At 38.9% G+C, this 19,669-nt stretch overlaps 2 protein-coding genes and 1 long non-coding RNA gene across 9 annotated transcripts in view; 2 read left to right on the forward strand and 1 right to left on the reverse strand.

Annotated features, from left to right (window-relative positions):
- Positions 1-7,061, forward strand: part of atcayb (ATCAY kinesin light chain interacting caytaxin b) — a 38,627-nt gene extending 31,566 nt beyond the window's left edge. For all 3 annotated transcript variants that reach the window (XM_056390960.1, XM_056390958.1, XM_056390959.1), the window contains 11 exons: positions 996-1,054; positions 1,148-1,375; positions 1,716-1,874; positions 2,796-2,898; positions 3,110-3,241; positions 3,343-3,429; positions 3,711-3,809; positions 4,454-4,489; positions 4,594-4,641; positions 5,009-5,055; positions 6,319-7,061. In XM_056390960.1, the coding sequence (XP_056246935.1) occupies positions 996-1,054; positions 1,148-1,375; positions 1,716-1,874; positions 2,796-2,898; positions 3,110-3,241; positions 3,343-3,429; positions 3,711-3,809; positions 4,454-4,489; positions 4,594-4,641; positions 5,009-5,048 (991 nt within the window). In that variant the 3' untranslated portion in view covers positions 5,049-5,055; positions 6,319-7,061. The remainder of the gene's footprint in view (positions 1-995; positions 1,055-1,147; positions 1,376-1,715; positions 1,875-2,795; positions 2,899-3,109; positions 3,242-3,342; positions 3,430-3,710; positions 3,810-4,453; positions 4,490-4,593; positions 4,642-5,008; positions 5,056-6,318) is intronic.
- Positions 257-18,267, reverse strand: LOC130178593 (uncharacterized). Of its 3 annotated transcripts, none has more exons than XR_008829188.1 (8): positions 18,117-18,267; positions 17,704-17,874; positions 3,334-3,479; positions 3,165-3,220; positions 1,684-1,852; positions 1,495-1,550; positions 1,158-1,287; positions 257-1,039 (listed from the first exon to the last, which is right to left on the reverse strand). It is a non-coding gene; the product is annotated as an uncharacterized LOC130178593 (long non-coding RNA). The 3 variants fall into 3 exon arrangements; XR_008829186.1 differs by having other exon boundaries at positions 1,158-1,362; XR_008829187.1 differs by having other exon boundaries at positions 1,158-1,362; positions 1,495-1,553.
- LOC130178592 (nicotinamide riboside kinase 2-like) lies at positions 10,828-13,533 on the forward strand. Of its 3 annotated transcripts, none has more exons than XM_056390965.1 (8): positions 10,828-11,008; positions 11,111-11,201; positions 11,979-12,027; positions 12,265-12,442; positions 12,549-12,620; positions 12,717-12,823; positions 13,015-13,100; positions 13,224-13,533. In XM_056390965.1, exons 1-7 carry the CDS (start codon positions 10,983-10,985, stop codon positions 13,098-13,100), a joined length of 609 nt encoding a protein of 202 aa, XP_056246940.1. In that variant the 5' UTR covers positions 10,828-10,982; the 3' UTR covers positions 13,224-13,533. The 3 variants fall into 3 exon arrangements, with proteins under 3 accessions (XP_056246940.1, XP_056246938.1, XP_056246941.1); XM_056390963.1 differs by having other exon boundaries at positions 10,829-11,008; positions 13,221-13,533; XM_056390966.1 differs by lacking the exon at positions 11,979-12,027 and having other exon boundaries at positions 10,841-11,008; positions 13,221-13,533.
- Positions 18,268-19,669: the final 1,402 nt, after the last annotated feature.

Genomic DNA, 19,669 nt, shown 5'->3' on the forward strand with positions numbered 1-19,669 from the left:
AAACAAGCCATAGCAATGATGGAAAATCAGTCACACGTGTTTAATGCTGAAGGGCAGCAGGTGTGTTCTTTCCTTGATGTAGTCGTTATGTGTTACGTGAACAAAACGGCAGACGACACAGAGAAAGGAAGAGAGGTCAAACACGTCACAGTGTCCGGCAGTGAAAAAATAGTCATCCGCCTGCGCTCGTTCACCGCCAAGAATCATTTCCACAGCAGAGGAAACACGTTTGTGAAAAATGAGCAGATGAAGCAGATTTTTCATAGACATCAAGTTTATTCACAACATATTTACCTACAATATGTCACATCATAATTGCTTCTATTTTAACTTAATCTTAACCGTGTATTTCTGTTTGTGTATGTATAATAATGAATATAGTTGCAGACTGTTTATATATGAGTCCTATAGAGAAACACTTAAGAATGCAAACCTTGATCCCCCCCCCCCCGAATGTCTGTTGGTGCCGTCTTTAACTTACCTCTACAAAGCTACTGACAACATAATAACAGCAATTATCCCAACAGCTCCATCAGCAAGCCCATACTTGTGGGGTTTTAGGGTGTGTTAATGTCTGTGTCTTTGTCTTTGTCTGTGTGTGGGTGTGTTTTTAAGAGTGCTATCTACTAAAATCTAGTCCCCTCGTCGCTCAGCGCTGAGAGTTCAGCTGCCTTATTATACTGTAATGTCAGAGGGGAGTGGTAATTACTGGAACTGTTTCCAAGGACACTCTGTAGTTAAATCACAACAGAGCTTCTCCAAAAACAAAAGACAACGAGCAAAATGCCAGAAATGACTGCTGATACCTTATTTTAGCGTCTTTTATCATGTTAATGCTTATTACTAGACTTTTAAAGATACCAAAACAACCATTAACTTAAGAAGAAACCAATAGACCAAAAAATGGAACTATATATGTAATTTCATTTCTAATTTATACTCTTTCTATTATCATTTTACTTGTACATGTTGTGTATTTATGTTTTCCTCTGCAGGCCACTACCAGAAGATGGAGATGTTGATTCTTCATGTGGCCTCACTGACAACAGGAACAGTAAGTGAAATAAATACACAGCGTTAAATGATAGTTTTTAGTTTTTTTTTTTATGATATACTGTATGTAAACTTTCTTGCTCCACTGTTTTAGATCCCCCTACCTCTCTGAATGTGGGAGAGTCAGTAGCCCAGCGTAAACGTCGCACCTTGGTGGCCCCCGACATGAACTTGTCCCTGGATCAGAGCGAGGGGTCGGTTCTCTCTGATGACTTTCTGGAAACGCCCGATGACCTGGACATCAACGTAGACGACATTGAGACCCCAGATGAGACCGACTCACTGGAGTTCATTAACAATGGCAACGAGCTGGAGTGGGAAGGTCAGACAGAGGTCAAATGATATTGAAAAATTTGAGAAGGTTCACATGGTCAGTGCAGAGGAAGTCACAGGATGTGTGTTGGAATAAGTTCAATCATAAAATACCTGCAATGTCCTTACCTTGAATCCTGATTCACATGTCATGTGATGTTGCCTTTTTTCTGTTCAGTCAAAAACTGCTGAAGAGAAGATTTAACTTTTTATCTAAGTTTTTCACAACATTTAATATTTATCCACAATGTTTAATTGATTAAATGCATCTGAAGACAAGTGCAGAGGTACATTAAAAACTGAAACAGAAAATCTGACCAGCAACTCTTTTTGTGTCGTCTTGAATCCAGATGACACTCCGGTGGCCACCGCCAAACGTCTTCCAGGTGAAAGTGAGGAAGAGCGAGACGCATCAGGTCGTCTGTGGCGAACAGTGATCATCGGTGACCAGGAGCAACGGATTGACATGCAGGTCATCAGGCCGTACCTGAGGGTGGTCACACATGGAGGTCAGTCAGCAGCGTCCAGCACAGCGTCTGTAGAGACCAGCACTAACGGGACAGCTTTAGATCAGAGTTATTGATTATTCAGTGTTAAGAATTTTAGTAGAGGAGAATAACATTGCACCAACCAAAGACAACTGTCCAACAGAAAGAGTGTGTGTGTGGATAGGAGTTGTATAGAGACACAAGGTTAGAGTACATCATCATTTATATATAGTTTGTGAATGTGTGTGTACTCTTTACTACTTTACTGCACTTTTCAGATCTAATATTGGGCGGAGGATGTATGAGATTTAATAGTAAAGACGCCTACAGTATCTCAGAGCAGCCATTTAATACACCTGAACTGATTGAAACTCATTTTGGTTGCAGGTGAAAAAAGATTAAATCTGAATGAATCCAAATAAGTGATGCACACTGAAGAAATCATAGCTGAAATGTGTGTGCATAGTTATTTCCCATAAGTGTTTTCAACAGCACTTTCATAACGCCCTCAGCATGGAGAAGCCTCTGAAAGAGCATTCACACCATTAAGGGACATTAAGACTCATAAAGGCAAAAAGACAAAGTTAACTGGATTTATACGGCACATTTCATGCTCATTAAAAATACATTTTAGCCTGATGGCATTAAACCCCAACCACCCACTCAGAACACTCACAACACACACAGCTATTTAAATTACTAAAAGACTATACTTATTGACGTAATACAACAGAAAAAAGAACAGCAGTAAGGCTGCCTCTAAACTAATTAATCATAACTGAGCAATGAATTCATAAATACTGCATGCATTGGAAAATATTTTTCGCAGATAGTTGTTTTAAATCTCCGTAGTTTGAGTTTATAATATGCTTGGACGATATCAACGCTGATTTTTAGTGAAATGCCAACAACATACGAGTGTTTGTCTCTGTCCTCTCTCAGGTTATTATGGTGAGGGTTTGAATGCCATCATCGTGTTTGCAGCCTGCTATCTTCCTGACAGCAGCTGTGAGGACTACACGTACATCATGGAGAACCTCTTCCTGTAATACCCATTCTTGTCTCTTAAGATACTTTTTCACAGCAGCATGCTTTACTACGAGCCTCTTCATTTCAGTTGTTCTTCTGACTTTCTTTTTCCACTTTGTAATTCATCAAAGGAAATAATGTCTCTATTGAAGGCGCATGTAAAAGCATCATCCTTTGTGTTGCTTTACAGTGTGAGTCTGATCTGAGTTTGTTTGTTCTGTTGTCAGGTACGTTGTGAGCAGCCTAGAACTTCTGGTGGCAGAGGATTACATGATTGTTTACCTGAACGGTGCAACTCCTCGCAGGAAGATGCCCGGGATCAGCTGGCTGAAAAGATGCTACCAGATGATTGACAGGAAGTAAGATAGACACAATCAGAACAACTCCAAGGGAAATGAGAATATCATCAAGAATGTGAAATTGATGATGTTGTTAACTGACTTCTAAATACCTTGTGCAGACTGAGGAAGAACCTGAAGTGTCTCATCATCGCTCACCCAACGTGGTTCATCCGGACCGTTATAGCCATTTCAAGGCCTTTCATCAGGTGAGGATGTTTACAATCCATCAGTCTCAAAAGCACGTCTCTTAGCAAATCTAACAAGGAAATAGAAGACAGAAGATAAACTGCCAGTCATGTCATAGTGATATGGTTTGTCGTACATTCAAGTGATAACAAAAGACAAAAGTGTAGCCTGTACACGATCGCAGTTCAAGAGCTGTGTTACACGGCCTGGCCCTGATGACACAGACACAGATTTCAGCGTCTGTAGTTGTCAGAAAGGATCATATGCGGCAGTAATCGCATGATGTTCATGTTTTTTGCAGTGTGAAGTTCATGGATAAAATCCGTTACGTTCACACCCTGGGGGAACTCAGCCAGATCATCCCCATGGAGCATGTGCAGATCCCTGAGTGTGTGCTGCAGTAAGTACTCTGAGCCACCAGGGGTCAGTGTTGAGACATGACTCGTGTCTGTCACACGTACTGTATTGTTATGTTTTGCAATAACACCTTGAAAGGACCCTCAGTACAGTGAACAGTGTTTATGGATAATTCATTAGTGTTTATTTTCATGTGTAATTGTTTGCATTTATTTAAATATATAGTTATCATTGTTTATTTCAATGTAATGGTTCAGCTGAAACAGTAGATGATTCAACATGGTGGCAGTGACAAAAAAGTGTTACTCAGCATTAATTTGGCTTTTGTGGCAAACAGCAGGCGTCTGAAGCCTGACACTAAAAGAAACCATGACAGTCATATCCAACATAGCAAACAGTGGAGCAGGATTTCTAGACAGTAAAAGCTCATGTCAGATTTCATATTGATTTTGAAGCAAACTGTAGGTGGCTGTACCTTGGAAATCAATAGCTAAAGCTGAGTGAGACTCATAACCGGAGGCTTTGGGAAGCGCTGCAGTGAATACATTAACAAGGCCACATTATAACAACAGAAATTATCTTTGGCTCATCTTCTGCACATGATTTGCATTTCCTCTTTCTACCACTGGTGAGAAATGTGTTGATGTAATGACACATCAGTCAGATTTCTATTCTCCGCTTTTAAAGGTATGATGACGAGAAGCTCAGAGCACAAAGGGAAAGGTGAGCGATAGATTTTCAGATTTTATGTTACAAAAAAGTTTTAATTCATTCGCTTTTTCCTGCAGGTAAGTAGTAGTATTAATATTTGCCTGTCTTACTTACAGACTTGAGCAAGATCAGCAGCAGACCAGCTCAACTGTGCCTAAAGAAAGGTGACCTCATTTTGCAGTACATACAGTCCAATGGCATTTGATTACATAAAACATTGTTCTACAAAACCTGAAATGGAAAATGTTCAGACATCTTTCTTTTATTTAAAACTGGTGATGGCTGCTAGAGGTCTGAAAACATTTAACTTTCACTTATGCACAGTGCAACTTCATCAGTTAAGATTAGCATCAATAATGTGATGTAACTAGCTAAATATCAAATCAGTTACATAACTTGTCTTTAAATTGAGTGTGAGTACTTTCTACAGCCACATAGATAAACTTTGGAAACAGAAAACACAACCTAATATAGGCTAGATGACCAAGAAAAATATTTACTTAAGACTTAAATCTAATCTTTCACTTCCAGGCCAAAGTCAATGATCGCAGAGGTTGGCTGTGACATCTGACATTAAGGTAAGGGTTCTCATTCACTTAAGTGCCTGTTCATCAGCTTCATCCAGGCTGGTTTGTAATGTCAGCCCACTGTAACTAATCTCTGGCATACAGAGAAATGTTCTCTTGTGCGCACACACAATTTTATGTGCGCAAAAGGGACGCGTTACAGTAAATCACCGAAATGCTGGAGGATGACCTGTCTGGAGTGTTGGGTCAATGTCCAAAGGTCCAAAGGGTCGGTTCTCACTTAAGGGACACCAAGATCCAATTTACAGTAAAACACAGAGTCAGCCAGAGAGAAAAAGAGGATGACTCAGATTTCAAAACTCAAATATTCATACGTAGAGACATAGAGAATATACAGTGAAAAATCAAATCAAATCTATAGCTTCAGTCCAACTCAAAGTGCAGCTCTTTCCATGGGTAGTAAATTGGAGTGCACAGCTTATTCTTCAGTTACAATTAATTATGTTTATATCTGATGATGCAAATTACATCAAAATGTTAGTCCTTGCACATAGATAAATAGTAATTAAGAAGAAGAAACAACCATGTGTTTCCTCCTGGTCTCTGAACTGAGAGCACTGGAAAAATATATTGCTGCATGATTACAATTAATCATCCAAACAAGTCCAGCTCATTTTCTCTTTTGCCAAGTCATGTTTCAGTTCTTTAAATTCACACCGCATGAACGTCCAAGAAATGTTAACTGATCCTCCAACATCATATTCCCTCCATACCCCATGTTACATAAAGCACAGCTGCTCATCTCTTTAAGCCTGTCTACTCAAAACCAATCGATTCTATTTTTAATGGACTGTACCACAGAGGTCTGGCAAATTGATCCGCGCCGCACAGCATGTTCTGAAATCGGGGGTAAAGTACCTGCTGCAGCAGGTCTGGGTGGGTTAGGTTGTGCAGGGTGGGTTATTTTAGAAACTCCCACCCCTCTGCGCTGTCCTGTGCTGCTGACCGTTCCTATCAGTCTCCATATATCAAAGGAGCTATCAGCCAGAGGACTGGCTGACATCCCAGGAATGGACACAGGCAACATCTCCTAACCAAATGCCAGCAGAGGAAGCAGGAGCAAAATAAATAGGCAAACCTGATATGTGTCATGTTGGATTTAGTTTAGATTTAGTGCATGCCAACTGACTCACCCCCAAACCAAAGGATTACATTAGAAATGTTACATTTGTAGAGATGCACAAACATCCATTGATAAAGGATAAAGGTGACAGAGAAAGAAAAACTTTTAAACTTTTTGTATTTGCATTACAGAGTTTTACATGGAAGAACCAATGGGCAACATTCATTCATTACAACGGGAGCCATCACCACTCGCTTGTTGCACAGAATTAAATCTCCTGACTGGATCCATTAGCTGCAAGACAATCATTTCTCAAAAACATTGTTTTCAGCTGCCTGCTTCTAACTAAAAGTTCATTTACACCAAAGCATTACAGGATATAGTTAGATCAAACGTTTCTGCTCCCTGCATGTCAAGTAGAGCTTTGCCTACAGCATGACCAACTATATAAATGAAAATTTATGGACTTGGATGAACTTGACATCTTCCTGACAGAGCTGGGAACGTCATGTAAATACTATATATATTTTTGAGAAAGGCATTTGCACAGATATTTGGGTTTTGATATGAATGGCATGGGTATGGTTTAGTTTAAGGCCGTTTACTGAAAAATAATGTGCAATGATATTGTTCTTAGACCTACAGTAGATGTTACTGATGCAAACGTGTGTTACAGTTTTCAAGTTTTCCAGAGTTTGATAATCAGGTGGCATGCTTGTTTATATTTTTCCTGTTTCTGTTACATGTTTTTGTCAGTTTTTAAGTAATTTGCCATCATGTTTTAAAAGGTACTTTTACAAAACGGGAAGCATACGTTGTTACAAATGAAATGAAATATATTTAAAGAGAGAGTCAAATTAATTGCTATAAGTGTTATTTATGAAAATGTGCCATTTGCTGTTTGTAAAAAAAATAAATAAATGAGTGAACTAAAGCAAGCGTTGTCATGCCATGATTAGTCGCCTCTTGCATCTAGGGTAGCTTTGACCTCTGATATAAATGACTAGCGAGGACGGCCTGGCCCATGTACATTACAGCTTATTTGCTTCTGTTTTACTGCCTCTAGCTCCAGTTTGGTCCAGAGTGTTTTTGACAGTTCATGATGAGTTATTAACGGGCATAATTCTGATTTATGAGCGTGCAAGCCAAGTCAGTTGATGTTCTTTGTGTCACCTGACAGTCCTGTGCTGCTCTTCATAGGGGTCATTTGGACCTAATACTTTTAAAGTGACCATTTATTTTTATATGCAAGGTCACTGTGATCACTAGGTATGACGACAATATGTAACTCATAATAGCCTGTAATGTGACGGCTGTCTGTTAGCCCCAAGGGAGATTTTGACTTATTTCTGCGTATTCCTTGCCATTTTTAATAGGTACTATTAAGGTACGTTATCCAAAATCAATCAGTCTGACCAATTACTGATTAAGAAATCCGATTACTCATGTATCTTGTGCAATGATAATACCAGCAGTTCTGCAATAACACTGAAATGGAAACGGGTCTGTCTGCTGAACATGAGGTTATAACATAAACAACAGGTTTACGACAGGTTAAAACAACAGGCATGATTACAACGAGAATATTAATGAAATGTTATTGAAGAAATAGTAAGAAATACACATTGAGAAGCTCGCTACGACTGAGTGAGGAAGCACCGAGCGTAGCTTAACATAAAGACTGGAATCAGGGGGGAAGCATCTAGCCTGGTCACCTTTACAGCTGACTGAGTAATGCATGGTTTCATCTGTACACAAACGTGAACATTTTGTGATTATAAGGGTAGTAGCGTAACTCCAAAACTACAAATTTACGTTTTTTACATTCATTTTTGTGTACAGAAGAAATAACCAACTTAGATCGTGTTAGTTAGTGAGCCTTTTGCAGAGAAAGGCTAGCTTTTTCCACTATTTCCATTCTTTATGCTAAGCTAAGCTAAGCTAAGATAAACTAAGCTCCTGGCCTATATACTCAAGGTTCCCAAAACAGTTCACCAGTTTTTAAAACACATGGAATATAATACAAAACTGTTCAGGATCATGCTGCCGGTCAAAATGGTTGGCTAGTTTATGGACGACAGTACTTTGAATCGGCTGCTATCAGTTTTGTTTGTCAAGGCTTTGAACGCACCACAAAATCACATCACATGCTTGGTCGGTCCATGTTGGATGATTTACAACTGAAGTGGAAAACCGAAACTTTGAATAATGTAAGTCACATTATCCTTTAACTGTATGTAAGTCACTGTTGGCTGCTAACTGTGGCAGTTTTTATTAGGTTTATAGATTAACAAGTTCTTCCTAACTTGTTTTAAACTGTTGAATAGTAGGTTAGCATGTTTGGTTCATTTGCTGAAGTTGACGAGCTACCTAGCCTGTTTTTCCTGTAGCTAAAGATTTAAGGTTTGTGATTCACCTCTGACTAGGAGCAAAGTTTTCAAATGTGTGTTGGGCATTGCTGAGAGTTGGATAATAAAACATAGGAAGCCGGGGTCAACACGATGAATGGGAGCCTAACTGTATTAGTCAAACACCGGCTAAATACACGCTAACGGCACGTTTTACTTTGCTAGCATCTTTGTTAGCGTCATTTCAAACCCAACGCTGCGTTCAGGCAAAACAGACCATAATATGACATGAAATGTTTAAATTTTAAATGGGTGTGATGATTAACCTCGTTAAATACTTCACTTCCTGTTACTAGTAAAGGGGCGAAAATGTGTTAAACTTAATAAAACCTGGCGGCAGTAAATAATCTTAGCAAATTCAGTATTGAATCGTACATTTAGCTGTAACGTTCAAACTAGATTTGTCATTGGGAATATTGTGGGCTACGATTTGTGTTATTGGTATTCAGGAGAGGCTATTTAGTTATTAGGTTATTAAGTGTTCAGGCAGCAATGATTAATGTAAATCGTAAACAAAAATGTGAGTTAAAAAGTAAGTAAAGTAAAAAAAAAAATGATGATAATAATGATACATTTTATTTACATAACACTTGCCAAGTAAGGGCTATCATGTGAGAAAATTCTTGTGATTGATTTGTCATAATTTTATAATTAAGCCTGTAAGATTTGATTTCATGGATAAGTATAGACTGCACTTTAGATCTTCCACAGAAAGGATCGTATTGGTTTATGGCCTGATTTCAGTCTGTCATGTTAGCTAGATCATCACTAAAAATGTCATAGAAAAGTCCTGAAAAATTATATCTAGGAAAAGAGAGGGAACCCTGATACTTAGGCACATACATTAGAGTGGTATTGATCGTATCATCTAAGTCTCTGCAAGTGTATTTCCCAAATATGTTATAATTTTTTATATGTCTGTGTCACAGTGGGTTAACAGATAAACCTTAATAGACTGTATTGGGAATATTAATGTCAAACTCTAAATGTGCCGAAAAATATACATTTATTCATCTAAATACTGGTCAAGTAAAGGTTTGTCTTTCTTGTGGGTCTAAGAAGGAAAAAGTATGCGCACCACATGCTTCACATGGTGGACCACATGGTTTGGTGTCCTATGATATGTCAGAGCATATGTGGGGCAGTTTTGTAATCCCATATTCTTTACCGGTGTATATCATTAACTGTTTACTAACATCAATCTTCTGCAACACATCACAGCTGCCAAACACTATGATATAAGAGAGGAAAAATATATTGTCATCACATGGTGTCAACCAGCATCACGTTTCCATTGAGATTGACTTGGTAGTGAAAGATAAAACCATTTGCTCCGATAGCAGGGACTCAAAGTTCACCTCCTTCACACCTATAGTTACAGAGACAAGAGCGACTGTAGCGGAATTCATTCAAATACTGTAAAATAACATGAACAGAAGATTAGACTCCACACATGAGGAGGTATGTGACAAACTATATTGATAACCAGTTTAAGTTCAAAGAAAAAGACTTCTGCTATCAGACCTATAGACATGACTCGAGACATCGGATCACATGGCTGGTGTCCATGTACTCCAGCTGGTTGCATCAGAAATATGTGTGACGCAGCAGACAGACACACAACAGCCAACTAAATATAGTTCTTCTGGTTTTCACCCACCCGTATTTGTCTAAGCATGGAAAGCTTCCCTCAAAAAAACCAAATAATGATGTTTTTCATTGTGTTGTGATTCAGATGTCTCAGTAACAGGATGTGACTTATATACTTATACAGTTAACAGCCCTGGCCCTGGCCTCCTGGACAAAATCTTTCTTAGGGTAAATGGCATCTGCACATAAAATTTTTTTATTAATATTTGGAGTTTTTGAAATCAAATTTATCTGAAATTAAGAATACATAAAGATTTTACAAGCTCTAAACTATCAGCCTCACCAGTCTGCAGCCTCTCACTGTCCGAGGCACCAAAAGTCTGTCTGGCTCTTGCTCTTTGCAAAGATAATTAATTTTGTGTTTCACAGCTTAGCCACATCACCATTTCTCTATTATCTTCTAAGAACTCTGTTGGGAGTGGGATTTGTCATGCATTTGGTTGGCTAATGCTCAGTGACTCCTGACAACAGGTGGAAAATTAGGGATCTACTTTCATGCAAATGTGAAGCTCCTGAGTCGCCTTCCTCTCATTGGTGCTGCAGGCTGTAAAGCGACAGCTTACTGGCTGCTTGAGAAAAGGCTGATTGGTTTGAGAAGCTGTGACGCTGCAGCTAAATCCTTTATATGCCTGGCAGGGAGATTGTCTATCAATGAAGTAGTAAAAGGGGGGGACATCTGTGGCAGAGGAGAAGGAAAGGTTTTTAGAGGAAGCCTTTGGTAGACTGTTTGCGTTGGCTGGGTTCCCTTCTTTTATTTACTGAATTCCAAAGGTGACCAATACACAAAAGAGCTGAAAATGAAATTCATCATTGGCATTGGAGGGTAAGTCTCATTTAGTTGATATACCTACTCGTCTGTTGTTGAAGATTAGCAAAAAACCTAGAGTGTAACTCGTGTTTGGTATAAAATTCATCCTAATTTCAGAGTGACCAACGGTGGGAAGACCACTTTGACAAATAGACTACTAAAGACATTACCTAACTGTTGCGTTGTGCATCAGGATGACTTCTTCAAGGTAAGATAAATTTCAGTAACCATTCTTTTGAGCTTTAAGTCACTGTATGTTCACTTTAAAGCTACACCACTACTGTTTTGTTGTATTAATCTTGAGCTAATGAAAGTATTATTTTTGATATATTTCATTTGCTATGTAAAAATTGGCCTTGGACATTTTGTGCTCAGTAATAATCCACCAGTTTGACCTGCAGATGTCCTGTCATCGCAGTAGCCTAGTAATACATGTGGCTGATTGTCTCCTGGACAGCCAATGAAAGGGCTAAGCGTCCCCACTTAAAGTGAGACTTAGTCCAATCATGTTGCAAATTTTGCCACCAACCTTTTGCATGACCATTAACCTCTGGCTTAAATACCTCTATAGTGAAGCAACAAGGATGTTAACTAGGGCTACGTAATTGGAAAAAAAATTTAAACCGCGATTTCTGAATCGCAAGCAGATTTTTAAATTTTTATTTTTTATTTATTTTTTTTTTTTTTTGGATGCAGTTATCGATGTAGTTACATCTCTGGGAAAATCTTTCCACTTTCTCAAAGCGAAGCAGCAGCGAAGATTACTGCCCTCCTGTAAAGTTTTAAAATACATTAGTGTGTCTTAAGGTATTGCAACCGAAATTTCGTAAGCGCAATATTGGAAAAAAAAATTCAACCGCACCAAAAAATGTCACCGTGCGCTACTTTTGGTGGAGACGAGTCCTTGACTTGTCCTGTCCAGGTGTGATCAGCTCCGACTGATTACTAGGTTGCAGCAATGTTTTATTGGTGACTGTTATTTCAGAAACCCGATCAAATAGAAGTCGGGGAGGACGGCTTTAGACAGTGGGATGGTAAGAATGGATTTCGCATAGGAAAACCATGCAGTAACGTACTTTTTCTTTCCTGCACATTTCTTTAGTTTGATAACAAATCAATCCTAAACTTTGTGATAATTTGTCATCTATTCTGTGAATGCTACAGACATTCACTAACCGTGACTAATGTGTGTTAAAGCACATTGGTGAGGAGTGTTGGTTGTATGTGTGGTGAAACCCGCTTTTCTCTCTTCTCTCCTTGTTCTGTATCAGTGATCGCTGCCCTGGACATGGAGGCTATGATCAACACTGTGAAAGGCTGGCAGGAGAACCCGGTCAAGTTTGCCCGCTCACACGGTGTCAGCCTGTCACCTGAAGCCGAGGAATCCGACTCAGAGGAGAAAGGGATCCATTTTCTCATCATTGAGGGGTTCCTCATCTACAACTACAAGTGGGTTACGTGTATCATTCCCATTTTTCAACGCAAGTTCTAAAATTTAACCTACAGGCCTCTTGACCTCCAAAACTTTTCACTAATCTGAGCTCCTTGTCTGCAGGCCCCTCATTGACGTCTATGACAAATGTTTCTACATTTCCATTCCTTATGAGGAGTGCAAAAAGAGGAGAAGGTAACTAGCTGTTGGACTGACTTTGACTTATACCACAAAAGTGTTAGGCACTGTATTACAGGCTATAATATGACATGATTGATTATGTTTCCACAGCACAAGGACATACACAGTCCCTGACCCCCCTGACCTGTTCGATGGCCACGTCTGGCCCATGTACTTGAAACACAGGAAAGAGATGGAGAACAACTGCGACAGAATAGGTTTGTTAAGCTGATTCTTCACCTCAAGAACTAAATATCACTGTCTCCATTAATGCATCTCCATATCCAAATCCTTAATGTCAAAATAAAAGCAAAATATCCCTTACAAAATTCACACTTATAGATTCAACTGCTAACTTTTGCCTATAAGTGACTCTCATTCATTTCTGATTGGTCTTTTTTCTGGACAGAGTATCTTGATGGAATGACATCAAAGGAAGCGATTTACAACAATGTGTTTGAAAGTGTTCAGAACTCCCTGCTCAATAACTTATAGGTAAGTGGAAAACTGAAATGAATTAGCTGTGACAGATCATAGTAGTAATCTGTCACAGCAGTAACTCTTTCATTCAGTGTGAGTAACTTCTCTCCTTTCTCTCTCTCTCTCTCTCTGCAGCAGGACGGGGACAACAGCGGATTTGTGTATAGACTTGTAAATATAATTTTTGAGTAAATGTGTAACACCAGCTCTGTACTTCTGGCCTGATTTGTAAATAGTTAATCATGTAACTTATTAAGAACTAATGGCAGAAGTGTTGTGTTTTGTATAATCCTGTGTAACTTTTTCTAAAAGATAAGCCACCTCTGGACTACCCAGTGTGTAACATCAGGGACGGATCTAAACTCTGATCTTGTTATACTGTATGTCAAAATGAAATGCCCATTGGAAGGATTTCTGTTTCGCAACTTAAAGAAATGGCTGAATCCACCTTATGGTTCCTGTTTTTCTTCCTAACTCACACTCACTCATGTTCTTCCCATAGAGGTCCTGTTCACAATCACAAACCTCACGTTTTACAGCACAGACATTTATCTACAACTGGGGATGACTGATAACACCCTGAGGCCCTTGAATGAGCGTCTTTATCACTAAGTTTAGATTTAAAGCTGCAGTAAAAGCAAACTGTGATGAGAGGAAAAGATTTCTCCTGAAAGACAATACATGAACTATTGCAGTTTGCAGGAAGGAAAAAAAATCACAACTAGAAGTGAGACAATTGGACTGCCACTCAAATATCAGTTTAAACATACACAAATATGAAAATGACATTTGAGCATCTAAAACTATGAAGAAAAAGACAATAAACAGCATTTTTTGGTATTGCGTATCAAGACATCCCGAGGAAGTCAAGTGTGCTAAACACAGACCAAATTAATTAAGGGGGCTTTATTTATAATCAAGCACTTCACTGACTTGGATTTTTTTCATGCCACACCCTGCGCACAGACCACAACATTTTTCTCTCTTTAACACTGCATCTATGACTTTGATAAGGATTATTGTTAGTTTTTAATATATATGTACTTGTTAAGGAATTATTGACCTAAAATTTTCCGCAGTTTTGCGTGTTGGTGTACGTTTGAATGTTCTATGATTGAAATGTATAACATCTACTGTTTAGAAGTACACATGCTAAATGCGGGCACCACAGCCTAACTCTGAGTTTAGTCATAAATCAGTTAAAAGAAACACAATGTGCATAATGAAAATAATAGATTTCCTTAAACTATATTCACTTTTCACTTCACCAACACCCAGCCACAGGCAACACTGGTGGCATGCTCAAGGTCGGAGTCATGCTGACACTAAGGGCTTGAACCTTAGTTGTTTCGAAGAAGACTTAATTCACTTTTCCTGCTCTGCTTACAACACACCCATTAACTTTAGATATACCCTTTTCCCTGCTATTGCTTAATCAGTGTTGGAGTCTCTAAAGTAAGTAGCTGTAAAGTAGTAACTTAAGTAATTTAGTTAAGTGGTTTTCAACCAGGGGGTCGGGGGCCTCCAGAGAGTCAAGATAAATCTGAAGGGTTGTGAGATGATGAATGGGAGAGAAGAAAAAGTTCTGCTACACAAATTTGTTTCATTTTTTGGACTTCTGTCTAATCTTTACATATTTTTGTTACTATGGGACAGTTTTACTTGTTTGTCAAACAGATTTAAACAAAACCAGCTGAGAGGTTGCGAGGGGATATGTCTCTCTGGTGGAAATGCTAAAAACTCAGATATCAAAAAATGTTTGTGCAAAAACATGTTGCATTTCATAAGCTGATCATAGCTGATCGTTTTTACTCTGAAGAGTAAATATATCTGTCAGATAAAAACAGACATGGTGCAGGAGTATGGTACTTCCCTCTGAAATGTATCTCAAAATTGTGCCACAGCAGCCGAGCAAAAGTACGTAGTCACTGAGCTTAATCAAGACATGGAGTGATGGGTTACCACCTCTCCAAAAGATCAAAAGTCCTTTAGTCGCCCACTCTGCTCTACACTCAACCAACACTATCCACACATAAATGAGGGAAACATAGAGCCATAATTTTTCACTTTTATTGATATTTCCAGATCAAAAACTCAGTGATTGATGTGGTAACCTTGAAGGTTGCATTTCCTGCCTGCAGCTGACAACACAGCATGACTGTTGCACCATAAAACAAATGACCTGTGTCGGACCGGCACTGATGACTAAGAAATCAAAGGATTTATATTCTGAGCACAAAGAATCAAGGGTATGCCGCCTTTTGATAACTCTTAAGTATCATATATCATTATCTGAATCTCTGCTTCTTCTGGTCACAGAAAACCTCACACTGTAAATTACTCTGAGACGAGACTGGCCAGCTCTGTCCCGGGACCTGGCAAAGCTACACAGGGTGTGTTCGGAGGGAGTCGGGGTCTTGTGATGCGTTTCTGGGAGTCTTGACATGCCAACATTTGGCCTGGAGCACAGGGTAAAGGGTCTGCCAGTTTATATTTAGGCTAAGTGCCTGGGGTGTCAGGGGAGTATATTTGACGGGTGCACACACCCACTCGATGCTCCACAGTCTGGTCTGAGTCAGGGGCCAGTCCCCACACGCCACCGCCGGGCACGTAAGGTGAGAACCTTTTGGGGTGGCATGTTCTCCCACGTCACCCGCCACCATGGCAACCCCCAAAACTAAAGCTGGGGTGTCCATATTTGGGTGGAGAGGCAGGGACACAGGAGACGAGGGGCATGTGAACAGTTGTGGTTATGCCACAGGAATATTTATGGCCACCTCACTGAGACACAACTATGTGAATAAGTGAACTCATTCTTGTGCAACACTTGAAGTCCCCCAATTGAACATTTATGAGCAGTAAATAAACATTTAATAAACTGTTTATAACAAACTATAATGTAAATGTTGCTGTTAGGACATTTGAAGTGTTTATTAGTGTTCCCCTTTGATTTGATATTGTTACACCAGTGTTTCACTGTAAACATTTATTATCTTTTTACAGCAGCCTTCACTCGTGAGTGTCCACAGGGGGCATTATAGTTTGTAACCACATTATAGTATGTTATAGACCATTTATTATATATTTATGTACTGTATGATAAATGGTAAGACTTGTGTTGCCCCTCTGTAAAACTGAACATTTTGGCCTTATGTGTCTCATTGCTTCAGTGTTAAAAGGTCAGGAGGAGGCTGATTAGGTAACTGGCACATGATTGGCTTGTAATGACCTAAAAACCTATAACAGAAGAATAAATTACATCTGGTGCTAATCTTTTCTTGTAAATTTCACCTCCACCCTCCTCATCCGAGGACGAATAAATGTATCCTTTATTACAAACTACTGTTTTAAAAAAGATCTTTTCCTCTCTAATGTCTAATCCTATAGACAAAATTAAAATTGATAAAAATGTTGTGCTTCAGTGGTAATGAAGAAACAGGGACAGCGTCCACCAAAATACACAGGGTCAATAAAGTTTGTCTATTCTAGCAGCATATGTCGCATAAGTACAGTCTCTATGTCCAGTCCAGCTTTAATATCACTTTCTTTTAGCCACACAGGGCAGTGCCAAAATATGTGACGCAACGATTCACAAAATGTGCACTATGGTGCTAATTCTGTTTACCAGTAGAAGTTCACAGCACTGACTGAGGAGCAGACACAATGTTTAACTAAGAGGCTAAATATCATATTTAACATACATTAGGAAATTATAACCACGCTAAACAACGATAGCTACATTAAATCACTTTGTTAGACATGGCATTAATGAAAATGAACCTTAATTAAATCTAAATTAATTTGCCTAAATTAATTCCTAGATTAATCTTGCTCTGATGTTAATTGATTTTTGTGGTGCCCGCTAAGCAGATACAGTAAGTACAGTATATAATTTATATGTCCTATGATATATGTAATATACTTAGAGTGGCAAAAGTAAAATGACTCAGAATGGCCCATTTCAGAATATTACATTATTATTATTATTATTATTGTTATTATTATTAATGTAGGTATCACTATAATGTTGCAGCTTGGGAAGGTGGAACTGATTTTAACTACTTAACTGCTGGATAGTTTAACATACTCAAGTAAGTACCTCAAAAGTGTTTTTAACACACTCTTGTCACAGAGCTTCAGGCCGAGACAATCTCTCATTCTTAGATTTGACAGTATTCATGTTAAAGTTTAAGTCAAGGGACGAATTGAATCCTTTTAAGAAAGCTTCAGTCGATCACATATTAAGTGTTCTCACCACTAATTTGCCTCGTGTAGCTCAGTGAAAACGTGTAGATAGATACCGAGACATGTTGCTCAAAGCTGAAATGCGAGGAGAGCTGTGCAGGCTGACATTGGCAAAGGTTAATCAACGATAAGCAAAGACGTGTCACACGAAACCTGATGATCTGCAGCCCTGCAGCTGTCAAACGACCTGCAATTCATCATTCATCAGACATTTCTATTTTAATGCAGGTTACATTGCAAAATCAACTCACTTTTATTTAAGAATTCACAATTTTTGCTTTCAGGAGGAACTAAATATCCACATGATTTGGAGATTTACCCACAACAGAGGTCATTCATTTTCATTGTTCAAACATTTTTTTCAGCATCTCACCTGTATATGTCTCCCCATGATCTGTGGTAAACCTTCTGGATCTATCATTTTACTCCTCAGACTGGCAGTGTGAGGCACAGGTATATTCCTTGTAGGGGAAGCTTTCTTGTGGTAAAACCATTTTAAGACCATCATCTTCTTTAAATCTCACAAGAAGCAAAGCCTGGATACCTAGATTCACGGGATAAGATATATTCAAAGCGTAAATGAATTAGTCTTTCACACAGGGAAAGATCTGCTGCTGCTTCTGCTGCTGCTGTAGGTGTACCATGAAAACAACCAGAAACGGTTTATTTTATTTCCAAGCACAATTAATTTACAGTAAAGATTAGTTTTTGTGGCAACACTTGTTGTGATTTGTTTACTTTCACGTCAGACACACAAGAAAGACTCAATTCAACATAAATACTTACTGGCTAAATATTGTGGGTTACATGTCCTGCTCGGGAGGTCTTGTGCCAAACCAGTGCCGAGGATCTGTGGCTCTTATAAATCTGGTCTGGAGCAGGGAGCAGAGAGGAGGGTGGAGCTGGACTTTGGATCAGGGGTAGGGTTCTTTAGCTAAGAATAGAAAAGCACACAGGCTCGCCATCATGATGCCCTATTTGGCAGAGGAAACACACACTGCGATACTTCATCTGAGAGGTAACGAATACAGAGCTCTGCTCGAGTCCTCTGCCAGACAGGGTGTGTGTCTTATCCTATTTGTGACCCATATTAAGCAGCCTAACCGGTCCCTGACCTGAAGAAAGATCAGGGTCACTTTAATAATCTTTAGTCTTCAATTAATATTTATGTTTAAACCCGAGCCACAGGCTGCACATATTCACTATCTGTACTTTATGATGAATAAGTTCTCTTTTCTTTCTATGTTTTAATGCTGTATGTAAAGCACTTTCAGTTGTCTGTGTGTATGATAGTGCTGTACAATGTCTCACCTTTACTTATTAGTGTTTCCATTTATACCTATATTCTACATTTCAGAGGCAAACACTGTACTTTTTACTCCACTACATATTTTTGCCAGTTACAGCTGCTTGTTACTTTTACAGGGCTCAAAATCTTCTTCTTATCAAGTCATGTTTGTGTGTAATTGACTCTTTAAAGTTTTATTTTCTTGTTTTTAGAGATAAACTGTTTTCAGTGCATATCCCTCAAGTGTTTTCATAGGTTCTGGTGCAACAACCTGCTTCCGTTTTCTTTTTTCTTGTTTCAAACTACAAACACACTGAAGCGTGAAAGTGACGTAAAACAAGGAAAAATTTGAATATGTCAATGTACAACACTGACAGAGTTTGTCTTAGGAAAAAATGTTTCTAGGATTGACTTTTTGTATGGAAACGTCTCTATCAGACTGTGGGTTATTCTGATTAAACTGCCCAACAGGATCAAATAGTTAACATAGTTCAACCGACTACAACAGTATTTGTATGATTGGTTTGTTATTACTGAGGCATTAATGTGTAAGTAGCAATGAATGCCTCAGTAATAACAAACTAATAAAATAAGATGAATAACACAACCCAATCATTTTTTCTATAATGAGTACTCTCACTCTTTTACTGGACCTCTATTCTCAGGAGTGATGGCAGCTGATAAAAGGCTCCACAGTCTCTGCAGGTGGCACACAGTGTAGACGCAGGCTGCCCCCTGGTGGTGGATGTTCAGTCCTGCATGTAGAGATCTTAAGAGTTGCTGCAGATGGTTAAAAACTACGAGCACATATTTCACGTGTTTATTGATCTTGATAAACTGAGCGCGTGAGGCCTTTGAATAACACGGAATTTAACTAATGGCAGTTTAATACAGCTACAATTCTCATTAACGTGTATTCTTCTGTTCTTCATATTCTCAGTGAAAGACTGATATGAAAGAGAAATTAAAAGCTTTGCTCAACAGATAACCTTTGTTTCCTCTGCGCTGGTCGGACTGGTCTTTTACAATCACCAGATTGAACGGTAACATT

Source organism: Seriola aureovittata, chromosome 12 (assembly GCF_021018895.1).
Source record: "Seriola aureovittata isolate HTS-2021-v1 ecotype China chromosome 12, ASM2101889v1, whole genome shotgun sequence".
NCBI classification, from domain to species: Eukaryota; Metazoa; Chordata; class Actinopteri; order Carangiformes; family Carangidae; genus Seriola; species Seriola aureovittata.